The 26,577-nt window shown below is 46.3% G+C and overlaps 1 protein-coding gene across 2 annotated transcripts; it reads left to right on the top strand.

Moving 5' to 3' along the window:
- The first annotated feature begins 366 nt into the window (after positions 1–366).
- On the top strand, positions 367–24,246 carry VDAC1 (voltage dependent anion channel 1). Of its 2 annotated transcripts, none has more exons than XM_079917440.1 (9): positions 367–673; positions 10,700–10,769; positions 11,301–11,350; positions 12,028–12,180; positions 12,275–12,327; positions 17,596–17,823; positions 20,490–20,640; positions 22,319–22,376; positions 23,305–24,246. In XM_079917440.1, exons 2-9 carry the CDS (start codon positions 10,703–10,705, stop codon positions 23,394–23,396), a joined length of 852 nt encoding a protein of 283 aa, XP_079773566.1. In that variant the 5' UTR covers positions 367–673; positions 10,700–10,702; the 3' UTR covers positions 23,397–24,246. The 2 variants fall into 2 exon arrangements, with proteins under 2 accessions (XP_079773566.1, XP_079773565.1); XM_079917439.1 differs by having other exon boundaries at positions 10,697–10,769.
- Positions 24,247–26,577: the final 2,331 nt, after the last annotated feature.

The raw sequence follows: 26,577 nt of genomic DNA, 5'->3' as shown, positions 1-26,577 counted from the left end.
GTGACTGCCCTCAGGGGCTCGGAGTCTGATTTAACACCCTGAGCAGGTTTTGCTGGGGAGGACCCGGGGGTCACCTCGTCCACCCAGGCCAGGCCTTGGTCCAGCCACCCGCCACATCAACTCCCGGGGGAGGGGTGTTGTCTCCCAGCTCCGAGGCCGAGCAGGAGGCCCAGGTCCCCGCGTGTCTTCTGTTAGCGCAGGGGACCTCGGCCACTGCTCAGCTAACCGGAAGACCCCTCCCTCCCCGAATGCTTCAACCTGGAGGGACCTCCAGCAAGGTCGACCCGCGCGGGCGGCGACACGCCTGTCCCTGCGCACGCACACAACTCTGCACACGTCAGCCCCACGCTGTCCCGCCGCCCAGTGCCCGGGCGCACGCAGGCAATCACGCGTGTCCGCACTCGCCCGTGGGTACACGCGTCCGCCGCGGGTACCGAAGGGCCCCGAAAGGTCCGCGCGCGGATCAGACGCTGGAAGCGAACCCGGTCGGGGCCCGGGCGGTGTCCCGGGAGGGCCCAGGGGGCGGAGCTCGCGGGGCCGGCCTCGCTGGGTCGGGGCGGGTCTGCGCCGCCGCCGTCTGTGCCGCCCCGCCCTCGGCCCCGCCGCTGGCTCTGTTCCTCACGCTGCAGCCCCCGCCGTAGCCGCCGCTGAGCCCACTGCCACCGCTTCTGAGGTAGGCGCAGCGGAGAGGGGCCAGGCCTCTGACTGCGCCCCGAGTCGCGGGCCGGCCCGTGGGGAGTTGGGGGAGGAGATGGGACGGGGAGCGGGTGAGGGCGAGGGGCCCAGAGCCGGGCCGGGGCAGGGAACGGGAGCGGCCCGCCAGGGCCTGGCGGGTCAGCGGCTGGCAGAGCAGGCCGCGCGGGGCGGGCGGGCGGCGAGCAGGCCCGGGCGGGGGAGCGGGTGGCCGGACATCCGGAGGCGCCTGCGGCTGGGGACCAAAAGCCCGCGGGGACCTTTGGGCGGAAGGGCACGGGCCGCCGCGTGGAGGCCCGGCCCGCCTTAGGTCTAGGTGACCTTCCTTGGAGGCGACCTCTGGCCCTCGATCCCGCCAGCGCGGGTCGGGCAGGGACCCGCCCGCCACCTAAGCTCGCCGGGCTGGGCTCACGGACCTGTGCGGGCCACGCTGTCGCCTCGGGGATGAGCTCATGTGACGACCGGGGTCCCGCGCCCCCGGCCCTGCACGCCCTGTCGGGTCCACGCCCGGAGAAGCTGGCTCCCGGCACTGTCTGCGCCTGCCAGCACCTTCCGGGCGGAATGGGAGGCTGACAGTCGACTTAGGCCGCAGGGACCAGGGCCGGAGCTGGGGGCTGGGCAGAAGGTTAGGCCTTAGAAAAAGAGGTCCCGCGGGTAGTGATGTGGCCTTCTTGGCCTTAGGAGGGATTCCTGCCTGATTCGGTTGCTCATTCATTCATCAAATGCAGCGGTGCCTTCACGAAACTGCTTCCGAGCCCTTTGGATTTGAGGCACGCAGCATTAGTGATTTGTCCAAGGTCACACAGCCGGGAAGATACTAAGCCTCTGTTTTTTCATCTGTAGAACGGGAGCAATCATACCTCTTCTTCATCGGGTTTTTGGGAAGAATAAAATGAGTTGATGAACTTCAAACATTCAGAACAGTGCCTGGTAGGGAGAAGGTCTGGGCAGAAACCTTGACACTTACGCTTGAGGCTTTTAGGGGAGGATCTAGCCCATCCCCTGCAGACTATTTTGCTCTACATGGTGCTCTGGAAAGGGTTCAATAAAGGTGGTCTCTGTTATTTTAAACATTATTATTAGGCATTTGTGTGCCAGGCATTGAGTAACTTTCAGGGTAATTTAAAAAACCTTTAAGTTTACAGACAGGATCAGGCTGGAGCAGAAAGTTGAATATGGGTTCAGACCTGGGCTAAGCCTAGGCCTGTTCCACCTGAGGCCCCCAGCCCCTGGACCAGCCTCCCCTCTCCAGAGGAGATAGGGAAATGAACACCTCCTTTGCCTAATGTGCTGTAGGCAAGGGCAGGGCAGACTGCCCAGGGTCTGCCTTCTTTCCACCCCAGCTCTGGACTGAGTTCCTACAGGGTCAGGCTTAAGCCTTATACAACTTGGTTTTCAGTGCGTGGGGTGGTGCCACCTGGCAATACTAGGTACTTGAGAAGGGTCTGTGGGGGTGAATGCACTCTTGCTGACAGAAGGATAGTTTTCACCATTCCAGCATGTGGCTTATAGTAGGTGCTCATTAAGTATTTGTGGGATTATTGAATGTGTATATGTAGTGGCTGCAGGCCCAGACCATAATCCCTTGATCTTGGACATCCTTTTTGAGGGACACACGTCTCATTCACTTTCAGAAAATAGCCTTGCCTAGCAGAGAGTCACAAATAAATAAAGGGCTACAAGGGTGTGTACAGCCCTAGAACAGTGATAGGCAGAACTGTTGCCTAATTTGAAATAATTGCTTTGAACATGTTATCCTCATTCTGTGACTTTCCAAGTCCTTTGGGAAACTTGTTGAACTGGTGTTTCTGGGCTTGCAGGGCTGGGGGTGACACTGGTGAAGGGGATTCTCCTAAAACCCTTGGGCCTGGTGTCTCTTCCCTCTCAGATGGTGAGGGGGTCAATGGCTTCTACTGGAGTTGTCCTGAATAAAGTGCTTGAGCCTGGGTATGGGGGGCTGCTCTCAGTCAATTACTTTATTTCTGCTATTCTATAGGCAGGGGCTGTTTGTAGACAAACAGAGGGGCTCAGGGGGACCATATAGTGAGGATTTGCCTTTGGGCCTCTGGCCCCACTGGACAGTAGGCACACGTCGACAACCACCTCCAAGATGGTGGTCATGGGGAACATTCACCGCCACCTTTACCGGTAAGGTGCTCCCAAAATCCATTTTGCCCTTGATGGGATTTCTCAAAGTGTGACATCTTTGGTAAGAGAGAGGCATGTATGGCTGAGAGCCAGCCCAAGCCTGCAGGCAGCCCCCCAGGGTGCTCAGGGGCTCCCCTCTGGTTGCCACTGAGGAAAGGTGATCAGGTGATCAGCTGGGCCTGGGCACAATCCTCCATTTCACTGCCTGCTCTCAGAGGGGTGAGGGTAAGTGAGAATCTTAGCCCTTTACCCAGAACTCTGCTGGAAAGAGTCCAGGAGAGCAGATTGAGCTCATATAACACAGCTCTGACATGAGCCATAGGGTCTAGTTACAGGCCAAGTTACTTTCTTGTTCCTCAGTTTCTCCACTCTAACTGTGATCGTCATCATTACAGTCATTCTTTACTGAGGGCCTGCCCAGCACTCTCCTGGCTGGTTGACGTATGTATTATGACGTTGAATCCACTGTCCTCCAAGCCCTGGGAGAGAGGTACTGTCGTTTCCATTTCACGGGTCAGGAGACTTGAGCACAGAGTGGTGAGGTAACCATCCCAAGGTCACACAGCTCAGCAGGAACGGGGTTGGGATTCAGGGCCTGGACTGGCTAGCTCCAGTGCCGATGCTTTTACACTGCAGTTGCCACTCCAAGGGGCCACTGTGAGGAGCTAATAGATTTGAGTGCCTTTTGAAAGGTAGAACTTGCTATTCAGAGCGGCACTGTTACCCTTTTACACTGATCAGAGGGAGCATGTGCATGGCTGGGTATAGTCTAGCTGTCAGTGGACAGCAGTCAATGGAGTTACCCTGTTTGTTGCGAGGACAGTGGCACAGGGTGTTTATCAGGAGAAGGGTCAGTTTTCCGTGGGATGAGGTAGGAGGCATTCTTCCAGGACCTGGCTGGACAATATTCAGCTAAACAATACCTCATTATGGTTGGGGAGAACTCTGGACCCTGTGGTTCAGGGTGACCTTTCGGCAACCTGCACGGCAGCTATAATTATGATAAGAAATATATAAAATGAAAATCTGTAATAAGCTCTCGCTGTGTGTGTTACATGTTTACTGGGTACCAGCCACTGTACTAAGTGCTTTGTACTAGCAATCTCATTCAGTCCTCAGAATGGTGCTGAGTCAGGGACTCTTTTCCTGTACTGGAACTGAAGAAAAATGAGGGGCAGATAGGTTGTGACTTGCCCAAGATCTCATAACAAGAGAGTGGTGGAGTAGGATTGGAACTCAGGTCTGCTGGACTCCCGAGTCTACCTGCCCAGGCACCGTCTATTTTATCTCCACTGGATCAAGCCAGGCAGCGAGCAGGAGCCCTAGGTGCACCTGGGATCCAGACCTTGGCGTGCTGCCTGCCAGCCCCGGTCTTCTCCTCTTGATGGGTGGGCAGGCAGGGTGTCCCCAAGTCAGCTGCATTCTCTTGAGGCTTGTGGAAGGCTGTGCCGGTGGTGGCCCACCTCCCAGGGTGTTTTAAAATAGAAGCAATACCTGGAAAGCCCAGCTGCCCTGTGTGAGACATTCATGGAGGGGGGTGGATGCACTGAGAGGACAGACCTACCAGAGTCTGGAGTGGATCTGGAGGGGCAAACAAAGAATGTCCAGAATAATGGATTGTGGTTCCACTGCCACTTATTGAGCCCGGGCATTGGCTTTGCCAGCATCCTGGAGATTCAACCAGGGCCCTTCTCCTGGGCTGCCACTTCTGGTGAGAAAGTGTGGGGTAGGGGTGTAGGGAGGCTCCTGATGGCGTTGGCCTCACATACTGGCTTTCAGAGCAGCTCTGGCCTCCTGCGGGCGAAGTTGCTTTTCCTGGTCCCCAGAGTTAGGAGTAGTTGCTTTTGCTCTAATCCCTGGCTGGTCTGATGCCCCTCTTATAGGCTGGCCCAGTTCTGCCCTGACAGACTACCTAGAATGGTGTTAGAAATAGCAGAGCCAAAGGCTTTCCTACAGTTCTCCCTTCCTAAGGGGAACCCGGGATGGTGATGGTGAAGGCGATGATTGCTGTGTTGGTTGGAGTCCTTGCAGGAGTCAGATGTACACTCCCATGGGTTAATTAAAGAAAGCGTGATGAAAGGATCATCTGCAAAGGTATGGGCAGAGTGTGGGGGACCTGACAAGGGGTGTGGGCCCCTTGGTCCTTTAGAACAGGAGGGGGTCCTTTGGCAGGAGCTGTGGCGTTGGGTAGAGGAAAGTCACTGCCCACCTGAGGACCAACAGGGAGGCAGCCTGGGGGATGAATACCCCAATTGCACTCTCCTATCTTCTGCTGGTGCCCCCTATTTGCTGAGCCCAACCCATAGCTCACGGAAAACAGTCCATAATGATCAGCTCTTGGGGCACAGAGCAGGACGGAGGAGGAAGGTGGGTCTGGAGGGGCAAACAGAAAATCTCCAGATTAATGGATTGTGGTTACACTACCATTTATTGAGTACTCACTGTGTGTCAGACATTTCTGCATGCTCTATTTTCCGTACTTAATCCTTGCAGCAACAGTGGTAGCAAGGCACTATTGTTAGCCCCATTTTATAGATGAGTAAAATGAGACCCTAGGAGTATAAGTGGCTTGTCCAAAGTCACACAGCTAGAACGTCTGCCAGGCTCATAGCCCCTTCCATTCGTCACTGTGCCCTGCCACCTGGGTACTCGGATGGGTGCAGAAATGCCATGGCAGGGTGGCTCTTGGTGTTTAGGTCCTAGCCCAGTTATACCCTTGCCATTAAAAATGTTGTCTGTTGACCCACTGGGTGTTGCCTGTGTTCAGAAAACTTTTCCTCTCCACTGTTCCTGACTCAGCCGTTTGGACCCATGGCCGCCCTGCTCTCTGTATCAGCCATTGCAATGGTTGCTGGCTTTCTGAGAGCACCAAGGCTCCCCTGCCTGGATCCTTCTGAGGGAGCTTCTGCAGAGAAAAGAACATGCTTCAAAGTGGGGGTTCTGGGGGGTGCTTGGTGCGGGGAGCCAGCCCACTCTTCTCAGTGGCATCTGAGGGCTGCCCTGCCTGTGCAATAGGCAATGAAAGACTGAGAGGGAGGAAGGAGGCTTTTGAAAACGTGCCTCAGGTGACTCTCATGCACACTGAAGTTAGGGAGCTCTGCCCTACTCCTACCTTCTGGGCAGGGTGGCCAAAGCCGTCAGTGGTCACCTGAGGGTAGAATGTGCCCCCCACAGGCCTTACCTGTTAACCCTGCCACCTCGGTGTGATTTGAATCTGTTCTTGGAACCAGTATAGACACTTTGATGGTTTTCCCTTCTGGCATCTCTGCTGCAGTAGCCTTTTGGAATGGGACTTGTGGCATCATGAATGCAGCGTGGCTTAATTTTGAACACATTCGTTAGGTTTTTAAATTTTCTGTCCTTAGTTTAAAAAAAAATTATCAAGTACACAAACAACTTAAGTGATTAAGTAGAATCAAAAATGAAAATCCTATTTTAACTTCACTTCTTTCCTAAACCCCCTTTCCTTTCTAGAAGCAGCTCCAAGGCAGCCACAGTTTACAGGTTAGCTCATGTCCTTCCCTTTCACATGCTTTTCTATCCATTCACAAATGTGGAACATATAAAGATGCATATGTAAAATGGTTTTCCTCCAATCACATGGAATTATACATTTTCTGTGACTTGCTCTTTTCATTGAACTATTATCATAGGTAGCTTTCTATGCCACCACGTAGAAATCCACCTCATTCTTTTTGATTACCACATGGTATTCCTTAGTTTGCAAGCACCTTAATTTTTATTCATTTGTTTCCTTATTGGTGGACATTTAGGTTGCTTCTGGGTTTTAACCCTTCAGTCAGCATCCTCCTGTATACATCTTTGGGTGCCTTGGGTGCCACTGTGAGTGTGTTCCTAGCAGTAGAATTGCCGCTAGAGTTACTGCGTGTTCACTTAGGCACTGCCCACCAATGGGCTCCTCAGGGGCTGTACTGTACGTAGTATTCCTACTTGGGGAGAATGGGCGTGATCATTTTCCAATGCAACAGTAGATATTGTCATTTACATTTTTGAGAATCCATTGGTTGAGTGAGCTGCCCAAACACAGATGTGTCAGACTTTCTAATGTGGCTCTCTGAGGCCCTTTTAATAAAGTCTGCTTGGTTCTGATGTCAGAAGTGGCAGCACTCTCTTCCGAAGGCGCTTGGTTGGTCTCAGCTTGAGTTCAGCTCTCCTTAGGCCATTGTGGCGGTGGGGCATGCTAGTTGTGCGTCTCCCCCCCATCCCTGGTGATGCCGCAGTTTCCCTGTAGAGGGAGCTCCTGCCTACTGGTTACATTGTCATTTACTTAGTCCCTATTGTCGGATACTGTTTCCTTTTTTTTTCTACTGTAAAAATACTTTGATGCTTACTGCGCGTATACTTATTAAACAGACAGTGCTGTCAGAACACCCTGCTTCATGCTCAGCCTCTAGAAGCTGAGTTTCTTCTTTTTTTTCTCTTTTTTATTGAGGTAACATTGGTTTATAACATTGTTTCATGTATGCAACCTTATATTTCTACTTTTGTGTGCACTACAGTGTGCTCACCACCAAAAATTTAGTTTCCATCCATCACGATATCAATCCCTTTACCCATTCCCACCCTCTCCCCTCCTTTTCCTTTCTGGTAACCACTATTCTGTTCTCCGTATCTATGTGTTTGTTTTGGTTTGTTCATTTATTTTGTTTTTTGTTTATTTATATTCCATATTTGAGTGAAATCACAGGGAATTTGTCTTCTCCATCTGATTTATTTCATTTAGCATAATACCCTCAAGGTCCATCCGTGTTGTCACAAATGGTCAGATTTCATCTTTTTTTTTTAATGGCTGAGTAGTGTTCCAGTGTGTGTGTGTGTGTGTGCGCGTGCGTGTGCGCGCGCGTGCGCAGTATCCAGTATTATCCATTATCCATTCATTATCCATTCATTTGTTGGTGGTCTCTTAGGTTTTTTCCATTTTTTGGCTATTGTAAATAATGCTGTGACGAGCATAGGAGTTCACATGTCTTTGCGAATTCGTGTTTTCATATTCTTTAGATAAATACCCAGAAGTGCAACTGCTGGCTCATATGATAGTTCTAGTCTTAATTTTTTGAGGAATCTCCATGCTGTTTTCCGTAGTGGCTATACCAGTTTATATTCTCACCAACAGCGTATGAGGGTTCCCTTTTCTGAAGACACGTGGGGTGGATGCTGCAGAGACAGATGGGGAGTGATTTGGAGCTGATTGAGGTGGCGGGAGGGGCCAGGACCAGGGTTCAGTCTGCAGGTCAGTGCAGGCAGGGTGTTAAGTGAGAAAGCAGAATGCTGAATTCTCTCCCCATCTAGTCCTGGCCTGAGAAAGTGTAGATGGCAGTCATTGTTTTTACATTAAAATTGTTTTTGAAGCAGGTGCTGAGAACTGTGCTGGCTGTTGTTTGCAGCTGTAGGAAAGCTGGGCTTCTCAGAGAGGCAGAGCTGCTTCAGTCCTGTCAGATAAGTGCAGCAGGAGGCGAGAGGTGGGGAAAGAGGAAGACTCCATGAGAAGCAAAAGGGGAAGCTACAGCCACACAGCCTTTGGTGCAGGGGAGTCAGCGTCTTGCCCCCCTTGGTGGGTGTTACCTCAGGGCCAGGAGTGGGTTTGGCTCCACTCAGCTCGTGGCTCCTGTGCCTCTTCCCTGCCCGCTGCTGCGCTGGGGATGCAAGGAGAGCCTGGCCTTATGTGAGTTCCCTCTGCCATCCCACCTCTCCTGTCCTTGCATGGTAATCTCCTCAGTGGCCGCTTTAGGGGGATTTTTGCTGTGGGTGGAGTGTGTTTTGACAGTTGGCTTTGCTTTTCAGTTTTGGGGATTAGGGATAAGCAGGGGCATTTGGGGAGCATTAAATGATGAGTGTTCTGACTTTTTCCTGAGGGATGGACCAGTCCAGACGTGAAAGCCACGTGTGCCACGTGTGGTGAGGCGGGTCCTGGAGCCAGGGGAGGGTACTCGGGAAGGCCCTGACCTCTGAGGTACAGGAGGTCTTAGCTGACCCGGAGATATTGCCACTGGACTGCTCTCCCTGTCACCCGGCTGGGGCTGAGTTTGTAGCCCAGCTGGGAAGGGGACAGCACTGAAGAGGGGTGTTCTGTCCACTGATAACTGTTAGCAATCGGTGTGTGTGTGGAGAATGTTCTGGGCCCTTTGCTGAGATGTTTTGCACGTTTCCTTGGGGCTCTGTTACCTAGCCTTCAGTCCAGGGTTGTTTCATTGCTTCTCCTGGGAGGGGCCCAGGCCCATCTGTGGCTGGGGCGTGTGCCTAAGGCAGAGAGTGTTTCTGGAGGACCTGGTGGATGGTTTCCTGGTTTGTCCCTGGGGTGGGTGTGCCTATGGGGTTCATTTGGGGTGGAAGGGGAGAGGGGAGAGAGCCTTGAAAGAGCCAGTGGGAACAGCCTGAAATGGGTCTTCCACCGTGTTCTTTATGCCCTGATCCTAATGGAGACTGAGTTGCCCATGGTTCTGGCCCGATCATGTGTGAGAAATACAATAACAACAGCAACAAAAATAGGAGCGCGTAAACAGCTTACTGGGCTGCTCCTCTCTGCTCTGACACAGAAGGGAGCTGGGACAGAATTAGCAAAACCTCTGAAAAAAGTAAAATAGGACCAGGACCACAGTTTTATAATTTAAAATTGTGCAAGTTTATAGTTTTTTAACATTATACTCATTGGTTTTTTGGGCTCCCTGCAATGTCTTTGAAGTTGAGGCTTTGGTCAGGATGCAACTTCCAGTTGTGATATTGTTCCCCTGAGATCACTTGCACCACTTTTCATTGGGTTCCCATTTAACCAGGAATATGCCATGTGGGTGTTAATTTGTGTGAATACATTTATATGTGACTTTAGGTGAGGTGTATGCAGTTTGGTAATTTAGGTATGCTGTATTTAAAATGGATGGAACCATCCTTGGGTTAATTGAATTTCTGGCTGAGGCTGACAATTTTGGAGATGGAGAAGATGCAGGAGATGGTGCTTTCTCGCATTCCCCTCTCCTTCTGGGTGGAGCACAGAGTGTGTGCCATCTGGATTAGGGTTTTAATTCTGTGTACATAATGTATCAGTGCAGAGCCTCCCAGCAGCGCAGTGTGGTCCTTAGGGCAAGGACTATTTGAAGTTCTTGCCTTCCTTGAACAGCGAGGTGTTTAATAAATGCTTGTTGACTGACTTAGTGATGTGCATCAATCCCAAGTAGTACTTTGATAGTTGGTTTTAAAAGTCAAGTCACATTGAAGCTCAATAGATGTTTATTTGAATTAAATTTGGGGGGGATGTGGTTGCATTTCCTTCCATGTGAAGAATTGCCTAGTTAGGTAGGTAGGTTTTACTGTTTTCTCTATGAGGAATATGATACTCTAAAAGTGGGTTCCCGTAGCAAAGGTTTTGTGAAAAGTTGGGTCCATTCTGACACATAGTAGGTACTCTATAAATATTTGTTGAATGAATGAAATCAGAACTGTATAGAAAATACGTTGCCATGTATTTAATGTCCTAGCAGTTGATATTTTGTAAGAAGATATGTTTTATTGGCAAGAGTCCTGCAGTTCAGTAAAGTAGCTGGCTTATGGGACTGTGTCTTTGCCAATGAATTCATTTAGAAAATATTGACTGACTCCTACCATATTCTGGGCCTGTGCTCAGTCCTGGGGATGCCTAGGAGAAGAGGTCCAAAGTCAGGCTGGTCTGCTGTCAGTAAAAACTTACTGGGTGTTTCAAGCTCTGGCCACAGAAAGAAGCAGGAGATAGCACAGTCTTCTTTGTCCACACCTGGGGGAATAAGGTATGTGGAACTCAGTGCTGATGATTTTTATTGGTGGAAAACTTACCAATGTGTTTATTCTGGTGGTTCTTTTATTATAGCAGAAGATGGCTGTGCCTCCCACGTATGCTGATCTTGGCAAATCTGCCAGGGATGTCTTTACCAAGGGCTATGGTGAGTGTTGCATGGAGTGGCCTTTCAGCTCAGAAACTGGGTTGGCATGTTTGGTATTTTACCCATTACAGTTTGAGAGACTTGGGTCAGTCAGCTCTCAGAAACTTCATGTCAGGGAAAAAAGATAAGCCTTCTATGGCTAGTGAAGCAGTTTTGGTTGTGCACCCAGTACGGGTAGGCTTGTGAATTGCTGCAGACAAGTGGACATTCTTGTTTCTTCTCCTAGGCGGGAGCAGGTCTGTGGATGCTGCTGCAGTGGAGCACGGCTTCTAAATTTGGAGCTCGTCTTTAGGCATGTGCTCACGCTGTCATGCACCCTTTTCTCAGACTCCACTGGGAGTGCAGGTGGGGCCTGTGTCTGTTCTGCCTGCCACTGTTCCATGGCAGCCGGGCTCCACACACAGAGGCAGGCAGCAGTGGAGACCGGTGCCCTCTGCACTCATCTCATTTTTAAACAACCTAAGGGAGGCAGAGATGCTGCTCTTGAGTTAGTTATTTAACCTATTAACAGTTACCATGTTCTTTCTTTAGGGTTTGGCTTAATAAAACTTGATTTGAAAACAAAATCTGAGAATGGACTGGTAAGTTGTCTGCCTCTATGGAGCATGGATATTTATTGTAGATCAATAAATAATCAATAACTTCCGTCTGGGTGGCAAACAAAGGGACTTTTCTGATTGTGGCAGCTTGTGGTTGTCACATTCATTGCATCCTCTGTGGCATGGTGGTCCAGGGGAACCATGTGACTAGGTCCCCGATTCAGCAGCTGTTAATACTCATAGGAATATGGGGCAGGCCTCAATTTTATTTTTCCTCATGTTTCTTGTTTCAAAATTGACCTGTGTTCCATACCACATAATTATTGAAAAAAAAACCCCAAATCTTAGCAATCCCTTTTAGATTGTGAATTGTTGGAAGGAGGAAGTTTTGGGTAGAATTACTGCAATGTCAGCTTTAGCTCAAAGCTTTTTCTCTGTACGAGCCTGGAGGTAGGACAGAAGGAGAATTGCCTTCCTGTCCAGACTAAAGAGTTACAGGGGAGGAAGGAATCTTTCTCCTGATAAAGAATTCCCTGAAAGATTCCTTTAATTAGCAGACTCCATCTGTACTTCAAATATCTAACTGAATTATAGAATGAGCTTTTGCACCCACACATTCAGGGTCTCACCTCTTGCATAAAGGAAAGTACAGTGCATTTAGGGGTGGAGCAATGCAGAATGAAGTGCTGGCATGCAGGCTGTGACTCTCTTCTTTAAAGGAATTTACAAGCTCAGGTTCAGCCAACACCGAGACCACCAAAGTGACGGGTAGTCTGGAAACCAAGTACAGATGGACCGAATATGGTCTGACGTTTACGGAGAAATGGAACACTGACAACACACTAGGCACGGAGATTACCGTGGAAGATCAGGTAATGGTCACTTGTGAAAAGACACAGTTTTATTAAGTGACATCGGCTGCCTGTCTTGTGACTAAACCTGTTGGTGAATTTCTTTTCTGTTCAGCTTGCACATGGCCTGAAGCTGACCTTCGATTCATCCTTCTCACCAAACACTGGGTAAGAATATCATCTGTTTTCTCCATAAGGACCTTTAGTGGTGTTTCATAGTAAGATTTAAGATTCATTCTGTGCTGTTTGTTATTGTTCTCCTGGCCTCAGCTGTGGAGGCTGCAGGATTTCTGGTCCAGTAATGCTCCATTCCATGTGAGTGAGGCGGCTCACAATGTAAGTGGCCAAGGCTCTAGGGCAGCAGGCAGTGTTTGGAAGCAAGGGCTGCTGGTCACTGTTGCCAGCCCCATTTTTCATGCTGGAGGGCCTCTTCCCTAGCTTCCTACTTAGGGACACTGAGAGTATATGCAGGGTGGCTCCTGAGACTGCACTTTCCTGCTTTAGGCCCTCCAGTCACAGATAGATTAGGCTTGCTGGTTATTGGGCACATCAGGAGGCAAGAGGGCATGTTGATCTGCCTCAGCTCCTGGTGCTTTTCAAAGTGGCTAGAGGGAATCAGTCTCTTCTAGAACACTCTCTTGTTTTTTTCCATTCAGAGCAGTGGGTCTCCTAGGCCTGGGAAGGTTGTTTTGCACACTGATGACAAGGCCAAGGGCATGTATTGAATTTCATTTCATAGTTTTTTTAGTTTTTAAAAATTGTGGGGACTTCCCTGGCAGTCAGTCCAGTGGTTAAAACTGCACGCTCCCAGTGCAGGGGGCACAGGTTCAATCCCTGGTCGGGGAAGATCCTGCATGCTGTGTGGTGTGGCCAAAAATAAAATTTGTGGTAAAATACACATAAAATTTACCATCTCAACCATCTTTAAGTCTTTATTTTTCATGACTCGGACACTTTCAGAGATGATTGGCCAATTATTTTGTAGAATCCTTGATTTGGATTTGTCTGATGTTTTCTCATGGTTAAACGCAGGCTATTTATTTATTTATTTATTTTCCAGGTTATTTATTTTTGATAGCTGTAGATAGGATGTTGTGTTCTGTCCATCTTGGTGCATGACATCAGGGGGTATATATCAATGTGCCTCATTACTGGTGACGTTACTTTGGTCACTTGATTCAAGTGGCGTTTGCCAGATTTCTCTGTAAAGTTACTTTTTTTCTCTTTATAATTAACAAGTATCTTGTGGGGAGATGCTTTGAGACCATGCAAATATTCTAATTTTTATACTTTGACTCACAAATATTAGCATCCATTGGTGATTCTTGCCTGCAACAACTGTGTTTGGCAAATGGTGAATTTCTTTCTTTTTTTCTTTTCAGTTTATTTTTTTATATGTTATTTATTTATTTTTGGCCGTGTTGGGTCTCTGTTGCTGCACGCAGGCTTTCTCTAGTTGCAACGAGTCAGGGGGCTTATTGAGGTGGCTTCTTTTGTTGCAGAGCATGGGCTCTAGGTGCGTCGGCTTCAGTAGTTGCAGCACGTGGCCTTCAGTAGTTGTGGCATGCGGGCTCCGTAGTTGTGGATCACGGGCTCTAGAGTGCAGGCTCAGTAGTTGTGGTGCACAAGCTTAGTTGTTCTGTGGCATGTGGGATCATCCTGGACCAGGGCTCGAACCCGTGTCCGCTGCCTTGGCAGGCGGATTGTTAACCTCTGTGCCACCAGGGAAGTCCCCCAAATGGTGAATTTCTATTCCCATCATTCCTTCTACATTTATTAATTGGGATTTTACTGAAAGGAAGAGCTCTTTCTTCTCCACCTTTTATTTATTTGATCAGTCATCTGTATCAGTACGGATTCTTGGACATTTATTTTATTCTATGGATTGTAATCCATTACTATATTTTGTTACTCATATTGTCCCAGATACGGCCATTGGGAGCCTTCAAGTTGACATCCTGTGTGCTTTTGACAAGCCCCTGTCATTTTTTTGGCGCACTTCTTCAGAAAGTGTACTTGTTCTTCCCTAGTCCTGCTATCAGCTATTTCTCTGAGGAGCCTTTGTTCCTTTTATTGAAGAATGGTGTTTAGAAACTAAGACTGTGGGTACAAGATGTACTCATTGCTACTGGGTATTTGAGGAAAGTTTTGATGACTCGATGGAGATTGGAAATGAAAGCTGACTTTCCAAAGTGTCTGAGGGGTACAGCCTGGGAAAGTATCCTGGCTTCCTTTAAAGAGGTAAGCATATACCACATTTGGATGAAGCTGCAGACAGACCTCATCAGGGGACTGGCACCCACACTGAGTACTTACCACAGATAAAGCCAGCTTGTTAACCACAGATTAAGAGTATACCTCTCTCAGGTGCTGTCAAATTGGCACCATTATTTAAATAGCTTTAAAAAATCCCAATAATATTTGAAAGAGGAAAAGCTCCAAAGGCATAGAATGCTGCCTTAGAGCCAAGCCTGGAGAGAAACCTAGTCACTGCCCCACCAGTGCCCTTCCCCTGGGGACCTGGTGCCTCTGACCAGAATCCAGTGGGGTGGCATGTGGAGGCACTGTGTAACTGTCCAGTGTGGCTTGTGCACACCACTGGTCAGAGGCCCTGGTACAGGTGTCACATTTTGTGTCAGCAGCAGCATTTTACCCAGTGGTTAAAAGATGCCGAATTTCTACATGTCTTGATTTCCCCTTCTTTCTAAATGTCAGCCTCTGAGCAGCTGTTTTTTTCATCAATCATCCTACCCTGCTTGGTGCCAACTGGATACTTGGTCATAACCCAGGTCTCTTCCTCTAAAGAGCCGGCAGACCAAAATAGGTTTATTTTAAGTTTTTCTTATTGAGAGTTAGTTTGATTGTCACTCCTTTCCTTCACAGCTTGCAAAAATGCACAGAAGCAACTTGAACAGAAGTTGTAAGTTTCATTGTCACTAGGGACGGGTGTTAACTTTATTTTCACCTATGACCTCTGAAATTCTGACTCATTGGAACTTGGAGTGTTTAATCTTTAAATTTTTTATTATGGAAAATTTCAAACATGCGAACGAATACGGAAAAGCATATTATACCTTCATCATGTTCTCATCACTCAGCTTTAATAATTATCAACCCATGGCCAATCCTGTTTTATTTATACATCCATAATCAGCCCCTCCCACCCTCAGATTATTTTGAAGTAAATAACAGATATCACATACTTTCGTCTGTACATATTTTCATATGTATCTTTAAATAAGTTTCCTTTTAAAAAAAGCATAGCCACCGTATCATTACATTGTGAAAATTAATCATAATTTCTTAATATTGTCAAGCCTAGTCTCTTCACATTTACATGATTTCATGAAAATTTTTTAGAGAATCAAAAATTGTCCATGCAAAATTGTAAAAATTGCTTCATATGGCTCCTAAATCTTAGTTTTTAGGTTCTTCTTCTGGTTTTTTTCCCCTTGCAGTTTATTTGTTAAAACTAGATCATTTGTCTTCTAGAATTATATATAGAGTAAATTTTGCTGTTTGCGTTCTGTGGTGTTGTTTAACTTGTTCCCCTGTCCCCCACATTTCCTGTGAATTGCTAAGTCTAGAGGCTTCATCACATTTAGATTCCGTTTTGGGGGGTGCTGAAATCTGCTTCCATAGGGAGGCACACAGAAGGCCTGGTTTTCTCTTTGTATGTTAGTGCCATTCATGATCTACTCATAAGGGGTTACGAATTGGTGATAATTCCACCTTTATCTTTCCTTCTTCATTTTTAAGCTGGAATATTTCTATAAAGAGAAACTTATCAAATCTTTGGTTATTTTGAGATATAGTTAGTATAGGAAAGGTGGGATACATGTTTGATTCCTTTCTTATTTACCCTTTTCAAAATAACAGATTGATCCTCTAGTCTCCAAAGATGACCAATGTGTGTGTGTCTTGAGTGTCATTATGAGTTCATAGATTTAAACATTTGATGTGCTTCAGTCGCTGCTGATACTATTCTTGATGCTTATATTGTCTCATATTTGAAGCCCTTGGGAGCCTGTTTTTTTTTTTTTAATATATTTACATATTTACTTATTTGGCTGCACTGGGTCTTAGTTGCAGCATGCGGGATCTTTTAGTTGCGGCATGTGGGATCTTTTAGTTGCGGCATGCAGGCTCTTAGTTGTGGCATGTGGGATCTAGTTCCCTGAACAGGGATTGAACCTGGGCCCCCTGCACTGGGAGCATGGAGTCTTAACCGCTGGGCCACCAGGGAAGTCCCTGTGGGAGCCTCTTCTTCTTAGCTCTCCAGTCCTTTTGCCCCAACCTCAAAGTCTTTGATAGCTTTGATAGATGCTTCAAGCTCATTTTGCACGTTTCCTGCCCCAACCTGTAACCTGCAATTTTCTGAGGAGTGCTGGTTCCTTTTAGGAGGGAATGGTATTTAGGGCCCCCAGTTTGGGTGCTGGGGATGAAGCTTTAATCTCAGTGTGAATGAAGCTGGGCTGGACAGGGCTGTGTGGTCCTTGAACCTTGAAGCATATCTGGTTTCTCCTGTGGTGTCTGCTGAGAATGTTTCTCGCTGTGGAAGATGTCCATTTTGCAGTTGAATGACAGAAACAATCAGGTGAAAATAGTCTAAATTTTATTTGATAGATGTGATCTTGTCTCTAATGCTGACTTTTGGTAAAAGTCATTGTGATAATATATTTGCAGGTGACATGAGTCACCTGCCTTTCCTAAGAAATGCTGGGTCTTGAGTAATAGTCAAGGGAGGCACTATCTGGCCGTATACGCAAATCTGGGATCAGCAAACTAGACCTGGGATCTTGTCCAGTCCACCAGGGCTTCCTGGCCCCCTATGACTGCAGGGCCCCAGGTTCTACCTCACTATCCAGTTCTCTGAAATATATATTCATTGGGATCTCATAGATATTGAATTAAAAGCTATCTAACTGTTGTATTTACTTAGAAGGGAATTAGTATATATTTCTTTACTAAGTGAGCCACAAAGTAAGAAGATGACCATCTCATTAAAAGCTGCTGTTTAGATAGCTGCCTTCATGACAGATGTATCTTTTCCACAGACTTGGAAAATAGCAAAGATGCATCTGTTTCATAATTACATGGTGGTGCTCTGCATAATGAATGCCTGTGTAGGCTACTGTATTGAGCACAGGGAGAGGATAGTAAAAATTACTTAGCGCTTCTTTTTCCAGCTTTTCTTGCCTGTGTTCTCGCTTCATTATGGTGGTGTTTCTTCATTATTCTGGATTCCAGTTGAAGAGAGGTTGTGTTCTGCCCATTGTGGCACAGAAGTTGCTTAAGGGAGATCTGGGGCCCTGGCTTTGCCTTCCTACCCTCCTATTCAAACGGGGATTATTATTTTTATAAATTTGTGTCTCTTGGCATGCTTGTTGCAAGATGAGTTAGCTTCTGATTTTAATACAATTTCTTTTCCTCCAGGAAAAAAAATGCTAAAATCAAGACAGGGTACAAGCGGGAACATATCAACCTGGGCTGTGACGTGGATTTCGACATTGCCGGGCCTTCCATCCGGGGTGCTCTGGTGCTGGGTTACGAGGGCTGGCTGGCTGGCTACCAGATGAATTTTGAGACCGCAAAGTCTCGAGTGACCCAGAGCAACTTTGCAGTTGGCTACAAGACTGATGAGTTCCAGCTTCACACCAATGTGTAAGTGTATGTGAGTGTGTGCAGTCGGGGGATTGTTTACCATGATTTTTTTCTAAGCTTAATTTTTAATCACTGGGAAGTGAGTTTGTTGGAATCAGATGAACCAAATGGCCTGCTAGTATTGTTCTTGTTTCCCACCTACCCGTTTCCTGAAGTGATGTAGTTTCTTACTATTCTGTGAACAGTAAATGTTGTCCCTGGTACACACAGAATGGCTGATCACTTACGGCAAGGGCATGATGTCAGTCCACAGGCGTGTTCCTTCCCTGCAGCTTTATGGACGTTGGAGGGCCTTTCATTTTAGTTAACAAAATGGGGGTGGGGAGGTGTAGCTCTCTTTCTCTGTATACTGCGTGAGGACCAGCTTGCTGTGCTTTAATGAAATGTAGGCATGGGAGCCAAATTAGGAGTTGATTATCTCAGTTAAATACTGAGTGTCTTCTCTGCATGGCAGAACATTTAAAAGTTTATTAACTGGACAGTATCATGAAGGGAAGAGGAAATTACAGGGTAGGTTAGAGAGAGCCCTTTGTAATCAAACTTGAGGGTTGAAGCAGAGTGCTGATTTAGATTTAAGGGAAACAGATTTCATCCATGAAATCTCTGTAGACATGAAGAACTAATGCATGGTGCAAGTTGGGTACAAATTTACCAAATTTCTCTCTTTCCACTAGAGGTCACTAAAGTGACTTTTAAAATTTAGAGACAAGTAAATGGTATTTGGGTCTAATAACATTGGGTCTAGTAACATTTCCGTAATAAAAATTTTTGAGGAATTTTTATAATTAATAATATAATACATTAATATAATAAATTAATAAAATTTGAGTCTTTTAAAACTAAAAAAAATCACAAGAAACTATGGAGATGGACAGCCCAGTGGTTGGGGGAGGGGAACAGGAAGGGTGTCACTTTGAAGGGGTGGCACAGGGGAGTTTGGTAGTGGGACTGTTCTGTATCCTGGCTACAGGAGTCTTTGTATTAAAATTCATAGAAATGTTTACTGAAAAAGGTCAAAAAAGATACGTAAATTTAAAAAAAGTAACATGCAAAAAAGCCATAGGAAAAATATCACATGCATAGAAGTGTTTTTTAATTGAAAATTTTGGCTGACATGGAAAGTGCTTCCTTGGTTTGGAATTGGGAACTTGCACCAGTTCCAGGAAGAGCAATGACTTTTAGGTTTTACTAACCTGAGTTTCAAGATTTTTAATAAGTGGACCTGGTTTATTTTTGGAACTGGCATGGAAACAGCTGACACAGCTAATCTGGGTTGCCCTGGTCTTGCAGAGGCCCAGGTGTGTAACAGGTGTTCTGTGTGCTTCATGTAGATGGCTTTTTTGTTTTGGTTTTTGTTTTTGTTTTGGCGGTACGCGGGTCTCTCACTGTTGTGGCCTCTCCCGTTGCGGAGCACAGGCTCTGGACGTGCAGGCTCAGCGGCCATGGGTCACGGGCCCAGCCACTCCGCGGCATGTGGGATCTTCCTGGACCGGGGCACGAACCCGTGTTCCCTGCATTGGCAGGCGGACTCTCAACCACTGCGCCACCAGGGAAGCCCTAGATGGCTTTTTTTAAACAAATTAATTAATTAATTAATTTTTGGCTGAGTTGGGTCTTCGTTGCTGTGCGCAGGCTTTCTCTAGTTGCGGCAAGGAAGGGCTACTCTTCATTGCGATGCGTGGGCTTCTCATTGCAGTGGCTTCTCTTGTGGCAGAGCACGGGCTCTAGGCGCATGGGCTTCAGTAGTTGTGGCGTGTGGGCTTCAGTAGTTGTGGCACGTGGGCTCCGGTAGTTGTGGCTCACGGACTCTAGAGCACAGGCTCAGTAGTTGTGGTGCATGGGCTTAGTTGCTCCGCGGCATGTGGGATCTTCCTGGACCAGGACTCAAACCTGTGTCCCCTGCATCGGCAGGTGGATTCTTAACCACTGCGCCACCAGGAAGCCCTAGATGATTTTTGTTTGTTTGTTCGTTTGTTTTTGTTTTTTTGCGGTACGCGGGCCTCTCCCTGTTGTGGCCTCTCCCGTTGCGGAGCACAGACTCCGGACGCGCAGGCTCAGCGGCCATGGCTCACGGGCCCAGCCGCTCCGTGGCATGTGAGATCTTCCCAGACCGGGGCACAAACCTGTATCCCCTGCTACGGCAGGTGGACTCTCAACCACTGCGCCACCAGGGAAGCCCCCTAGATGATTTTTTTTACAACGAGTTCCTTTGTGGTTTTAAGAGTTCAGTACAGGAAGGCAGTGTTGCTGGTTTTAGAATGTATTGAAAAATCTAATGTTTAAACACATTTAAGCCCAAGGAAATTTCCCCGTTTGAGTTAAAATCTATTATTTTTGACAAGCTGCTGTTTTGTAGCATGCTCAAGACTTTCTGAAGAAGTCAGGATTCTCTGTGAATCAGGTGGTGTCTATGCTCTTCCTGTACTTTCTGGAAGCACAGCGTCTGGGTGTTCCCAGTGATGGCTGAGATAGCCTTTCCCTTCCTCTGAACCTTCCTGACCCTGGTGTCTGTGCCATTCCTATCAGGCTTGCCGTAATTTGGTGCCTGTTTTGTGATCAGTTGAATCCATTTACAACATGCTTGTCCTCTGTTAGACTTGGTCAGCTGTGCCCAGCTCAGGTCGCCTTCCTGGGCTGCTTGGCATCCATGCTGTGCTTATTTGCAGAAATGACGGGACAGAGTTTGGTGGCTCCATTTATCAGAAGGTGAATAAGAAGTTGGAGACTGCTGTTAATCTGGCCTGGACAGCAGGAAACAGTAACACTCGCTTCGGAATAGCAGCCAAGTACCAGATCGACCCTGATGCCTGCTTCTCGGTGGGTACCTGTGGAATCATGTATCTCTGAGACCTTACCCTGACCCTTAGGTTGGAATCCTTTTGGACTGATGGAATTCCATGCTTTGGCTAGAGATTTTCTCACTGTGAGAGGGTTCACAATGAGTAAAACGATCAGAGTAATGGTATTTACTATGGCTGCCAGGCACTGTATGGAGACCATTATATGTGGCTTACTGTATTTAATTCTTATACAACCCATTTGAGATAGGTGCTTTTTTTTTTTTTTTTTTAATTATCCCATCCATGTTTTCACAAATAAGGAACTGAAAGCTTAGAGTGGTTGAGTAACTTGCCCAAGGGCAGGCAGGTGGTAAGTGCTGGGGTTTGTGTTTGACCCAGACTGCCTTGCTGTGAAGCCTCCTTCTCTAACCAGTCCCTGGTCCATGCTGCAGACTGTAAAGGGGGTTACCTTGAACCTGAAGGTTTTAAATGTTCCTTTCCCCCTCAGTTTTCATTCTCTTGCCCAGCTCCTGTATTGCATATTAAGAAATCAGGCCCTGGCATTGGGTGGTTGGCATCTTGTCTTGCAGACCCTGTAGCATAGCTAATGGACCCTTGCGTTGCTGCACAGTTTTTGCGTTAAATCTTGTTGAGCTCATCTCTGTTGTCACAGGGCACTGCCGGCTGTATCCTTTTTGGGGTGGAATGAGGAAATCTCATGTTGCAGGATGGTTTCTGGGCTGACTTGTGTAATTTACAGACAGCCTATTTTAAGTCTCCTGAAATAGGAACTGAATTTGGCTTCCTTAATGTCAGGCACTTTAAAACAAAGGAAAAGGGGCCTTATTATTTGGAGGGCATGGGCAAAATGGAACATCTAGATGGGGCACTGACTGCCTGGAGACCTACCTTCCTGTTTTCTCCTGTGGGAGATGCTGCGTCTAAAAACAGCATGTGAGCAGGAAGACACACACCCTGGTAGCTCTGGCTTTCGCCAGGTGTTCTCACAGCGTGAGCTTGCTCTGCTCCTGACCTCTCCTTACTTCCCCAGAAAGGGGTCAGGGAGAGGCCCAGATTTTCCTACAACTCAGGCAGAAGAATAAGGGCGAAATTATTATCGACTCAGCTGCTTTGTTGATTAATTTATTAATCAGCATTCAGTAAGTGCTGACATTTAAGTGATTGTCTAGGTTATTGTTTTGCTCCAAAAATTCAGGCTTGTCAGTGCCAATTTTTTTTGATTTTTGCTTCTCTTTTTCATGAAGAAAAAATTCGAACAATGTTCTGCTGTTTAAAAAAACGCTTTAAAACCCCATCTGACATTTGGTCTGTTTTTCTTTATCCCAACAAATACAAGAAAGTCTTTTATGTCTCTGGCCATAAATGAAGGTGTCCTCACCTGTTATAACTTAAAAATACAGACCTACTATGTATAAATGGAATTGGGCACACATACTGTAAGGAATCAAATGTAAATAATAACTTTCTTTTACTTGAAAATTGTGTTGTTTCTTTGCGTTACCCTTCTGAGACCTAGTTCCTAAATTTGATATATTTCATATTGAATTTAATGAATCCTATAAACAGAGTGGTCATGAAAAAAGAGAATTTGATACTGAAGTCCAGAGTTGGTTGATTAAAAAGCTCTTACTCAGTTTGGAGACAGAAATGTGAAGTACTTAACATTTTCACTCTCTTATCTTTTCCTTGACTAGGCTAAAGTGAACAACTCCAGCCTGATAGGGTTAGGATATACTCAGACCCTAAAGCCAGGTATGTGTTGGTTGTGTGAAATTAGTTCTTTGTCTTAAAAAAGATGTGGTGCTCGTTTGCTGCTTTATGTTATTGCTTGTAAAATGACTGTGTAGTACATTGTAAATGAGTGTATATAAAGTTTTATAGTTGACTGTTTGTAAAGGAGTGCAGAGTCATTATAAAACGGTTGGCAAATAGGAGAAGTAGTAAGTAGGAGGAAAAAGGCCAAGGCTAACATGTATTACATTTTTGGTTATTTTCTTCCATTCTTTTTCCCAGTGTGTGCCTAATGCTTGATACTTATTTCCAGCAGGTTCTTAAAACCAGCCTATAAGTCATCCCCATTGTGAAACTGGTTTGTAGGTTTCCTCTGCACAGTTAGCTAGGCCAGTCCATAGTATGTTACAGCTACAGGAAATAATACCCCCTTGGGGTTAGTTTGGTCAGACTGGGGCTTTGAACCCTGGAAATCTAAGGTTACATGATGGCAGAATCAAGCTGTTCTAGAGAAAATAGCATTTAGTCGTGTGTGTGTGTGTTGTGTTTGCATTTGTGTGCATGCTGTGATTGGGAGTGTAAGACCGTGGAGTCTGATTTGTGGTTGGGGTTTCATTTCAAGGGGCTTTTGCTAAGGAAGTTTTCTGCATGGATTTTGTAGCGGGGATGATGAGAGGATGAAGGAAAGTGGATTTGGGTGAGCTATGGAGTCGTCATTATTGTTGCACAAGCTCATCCTCAGCTACCCAGTCATTAGTCGGATGGCGCTGCGTAACAGGGATTCAAGGGCCTGTGGTTTTGCCCCTGCTGATCACACTCAGCTGGAACAGGTTCTGAATCTGGTGTGGTGTCACCAGTGTGCTTCAGCCATCCTCCATTTGCTAACCTTTCTTCTCTTTTCTTTCCTCCCTCTCTCCTCCCTTCCTCCCCCTGACTTCTCCCCCTGCAGGTATCAAACTGACACTGTCAGCTCTGCTGGATGGCAAGAATGTCAACGCTGGTGGCCACAAGCTTGGTCTAGGACTGGAGTTTCAAGCATAAATGAATACTGTACAATCGTTTAATTTTAAACTATTTTGCAGCATAGCTACCTTCAGAATTTAGTGTACCTTTTAATGTTGTATGTCTGGGATGCGAGTATCGCTAAATATCATGTTAGACTTCCAGGTTAAAGATGATTCAGCTTTAGAGTGTTACCCTTTCAGAGGTACAGAAGAAACCCAATTTCAAAAAAGTTCCTTTCAGCTGTAGACTTGAGGGGGAGCTTGCTGGCCCCTCTAGAGATGTCAGGTTTCTTTTTTACCTAGAAATGGCTGCAAGTGGAAGTTGATAATTTGCAGGCACTTTGTAATTTGTAAATTCGTATTGAGTAAATGAATGAAATTGTGACTTCCTGAGAATTGAACCTTGGTTTCCTACCCTGATTGAGGAGAAGCTGTTTGATGGTGTACACAAACTCATCTGAAAGGGACTTTTTTAGGCAGGGACTTTTTCCACCCCGATCCATCACCTCTTTTACACCAAAAGTAGTCTGCAGGGCGTGGTAGCTGTTTCTTTTGTGCCATTTTGGGGTGGAGAAGGTGGATGTGATGAAGCCAATAATTCAGGACTTAACTGTGTTTTTTCTCATGTTGTGTTTTTTTGCCCTTGCACCAGAGTATGAAATAGCTTCTAAGAGCTCCAGCTGCAAGCTGGGAAGAGTCTCTGTGACTGTAATCACATGGTGACAACACTCAGAATCTAAATTGAACTTCTGTTATATTCTCGCCACTCAGTTTATTTTTTAGCAGTTTAATGGGTACATTTTAGGGTCTTCCATTTTGTGTGGAATTAGTTCCTCCCCTTCAAATGCTGTAATTAACATCACTTAAAACTTGAATAAAATATTGAAACCTTATCCTTCTTTTGTTGTCTTTATTAACAGGAGTGTGAATAAACAGGACATATGTTTGGTCTTGTTCTTTGGCCCCTTGGTGTGGCTGTGTGTGTGTGATATTTTTAGTTTTCTATTGCTGCATAACAATTACCACAAATTTACTGGCTTAAAACAACACTTAATTATTTCACAGGTCTGTCTGTCTGAAGTCCAAGCACCGGGTGCCTGGGCTCTCTTAAGTTTCTCACAATGCTGAAATTAGGATGTCAGCCGGACTGTGTTCTCATCTGAAGTTTGGGGTCCTCTTCCAGGCTCATATGGTTGTGGCAGAATTCAGTTACCTTTAGTTGTAAGATAGTGGTTTCTATTTCCTTGCTGGCCATCAGCTAGGGGCCACTTTCAGCAAATAGAGGCCACCTGCACTCCTTGCCATGTGGTGTCCTCCATCTTCAGAGCTGGAACAGAAAAATTTCACTGTCAAATCCTTCCCTACTTCAAATATCCTCCAGAAGAGCCCAAACACCTTTATAATTTTTTGAAAATTTGTTTTTAAAATTAAGATGTAATTGGCCTATAACATTATATTAGTTTCAGGTGTACAACATAATGATTTGATGTTTGTATATATTGTGAAATGATCACTACAATAAGCCCAGTTAACATCCATCACTGTACAGAATTGTTTTTTTCTTGGGATAAGAACTTTTTTTTTTTTTTGCGGTACGCGGGCCTCTCACTGTTGTGGCCTCTCCCGTTGCGGAGCACAGGCTCCGGATGTGCAGGCCCAGCGGCCATGGCTCACGGGCCCAGCCGCTCCGCGGCATGTGGGATCCTCCCGGACCCGGGCACGAACCCGTGTCCCTTGCATCGGCAGGCGGACCCTCCACCGCTGCGCCACCAGGGAAGCCCGGGATAAGAACTTTTAAGATCTACTCTCTTTGCAACTTTCAAATAAATAATGCAGTACAATTAATTATGGTCACCATGCTGTACATTACATCCCCATAACTTATTTATTTTATAAGCATTCCTGTCCTTTTAAGGGCTCACCTGATTAGGTCAGGTCCACTGAGGATAATCTCCCATTAAAGTCAACTGTCCACACATCATAACCTAATCACAGGAGTGATATCCCATCATATTCACAGATTCCTCCCACACTCAAGGGCAGGGGATCATATAAAGGCATGGGTCATTGGATATGGTTTCAGAATTCTGCCATATATATTAAAAAAAATAACACGGATTTCAAACGTTTACGAAGTATCAATAGAATAGGAACAACTCTGCATATACATTATCCAGCTTCATCAAATGTAGACTTTTTTTTTTTCTTTTTTTTTTTGCGGTACGTGGGCCTCACTGTTGTGGCCTCTCCCGTTGCGGAGCACAGGCTCCGGACGCGCAGGCTCAGGGGCCATGGCTTACGGGCCCAGCTGCTCCGCGGCCTGTGGGATCTTCCTGGACCGGGGCATGAACCCGTGTCCCCTGCATTGGCAGGCAGATTCTCCACCACTGCGCCACCAGGGAAGCCCTAGATAGTTTTTCCTATTCAATGATAAATATTTTTAGGCAGAATTCCTTTTTATGGACGTTTGGAAGTGACAATTCCCAACAGGTATCAGATTTACTTCCAGCATTTTGTGTAACTGGTCACCCTAAACCTGCTGGCCTCAGTATTTGTTATACTGTCTTCATCAGGTTCATAAGGACCCGCAGCTATTTCAAAGTTCACTTTATTAAATGTGTCCAGAGATTTTTGTCCATAATGGTTGTTGGGTACATCCAGTCAGAAGCCAGTTGCATTTTTGGTATTTTGAAATGTACAAAGGGCCCTCTGAGGGAATATTTTCCTCTCATTTACATATTTTCTGGTTGTTGCATGTCAGAGTATTGTGCAAAATGCCTTGAGTTCATGATATCTCACCAGTAAGAGAATTGAAATAATCTGGTATGGGGCCAAAGGAACAAAGTGGACAAAGAAGAGAGGATTGAAGGTGTGTTTATTACAGGAAAAAGGCCTGATTAAGTCTGAATCTCCCAACATGCAGAAGCTAGAACTGAGAGGCTTATTCGTTAAACTGAGTGAAGATTTCTGTACTCACAGAGGGAAAGCTCCAGGGGAACTTGGGAAGACTTTGTACCCTGGCTACCCTGGAAGTTTTGCAATAAGTGCACCATTCAGTCTATCTGGGCTTGTGGTGGGCTTAAGGAAATGAATAGATGAATGACCTCTTAGTTTTCTTAACAACACAGAGTTTGTGTTTTTGAGCGGTCACTAGTGCCAGATAAAATGTTAAAGGAAACCAGATTGAGGAGAACACAGGCTTTTCTCTCTTCAAAGAG

This window comes from Stenella coeruleoalba (assembly GCF_951394435.1).
Source record: "Stenella coeruleoalba genome assembly, chromosome: 3".
Classification (NCBI taxonomy): domain Eukaryota; kingdom Metazoa; phylum Chordata; class Mammalia; order Artiodactyla; family Delphinidae; genus Stenella; species Stenella coeruleoalba.
This window is presented reverse-complemented; position numbering and strand designations above follow the sequence as displayed.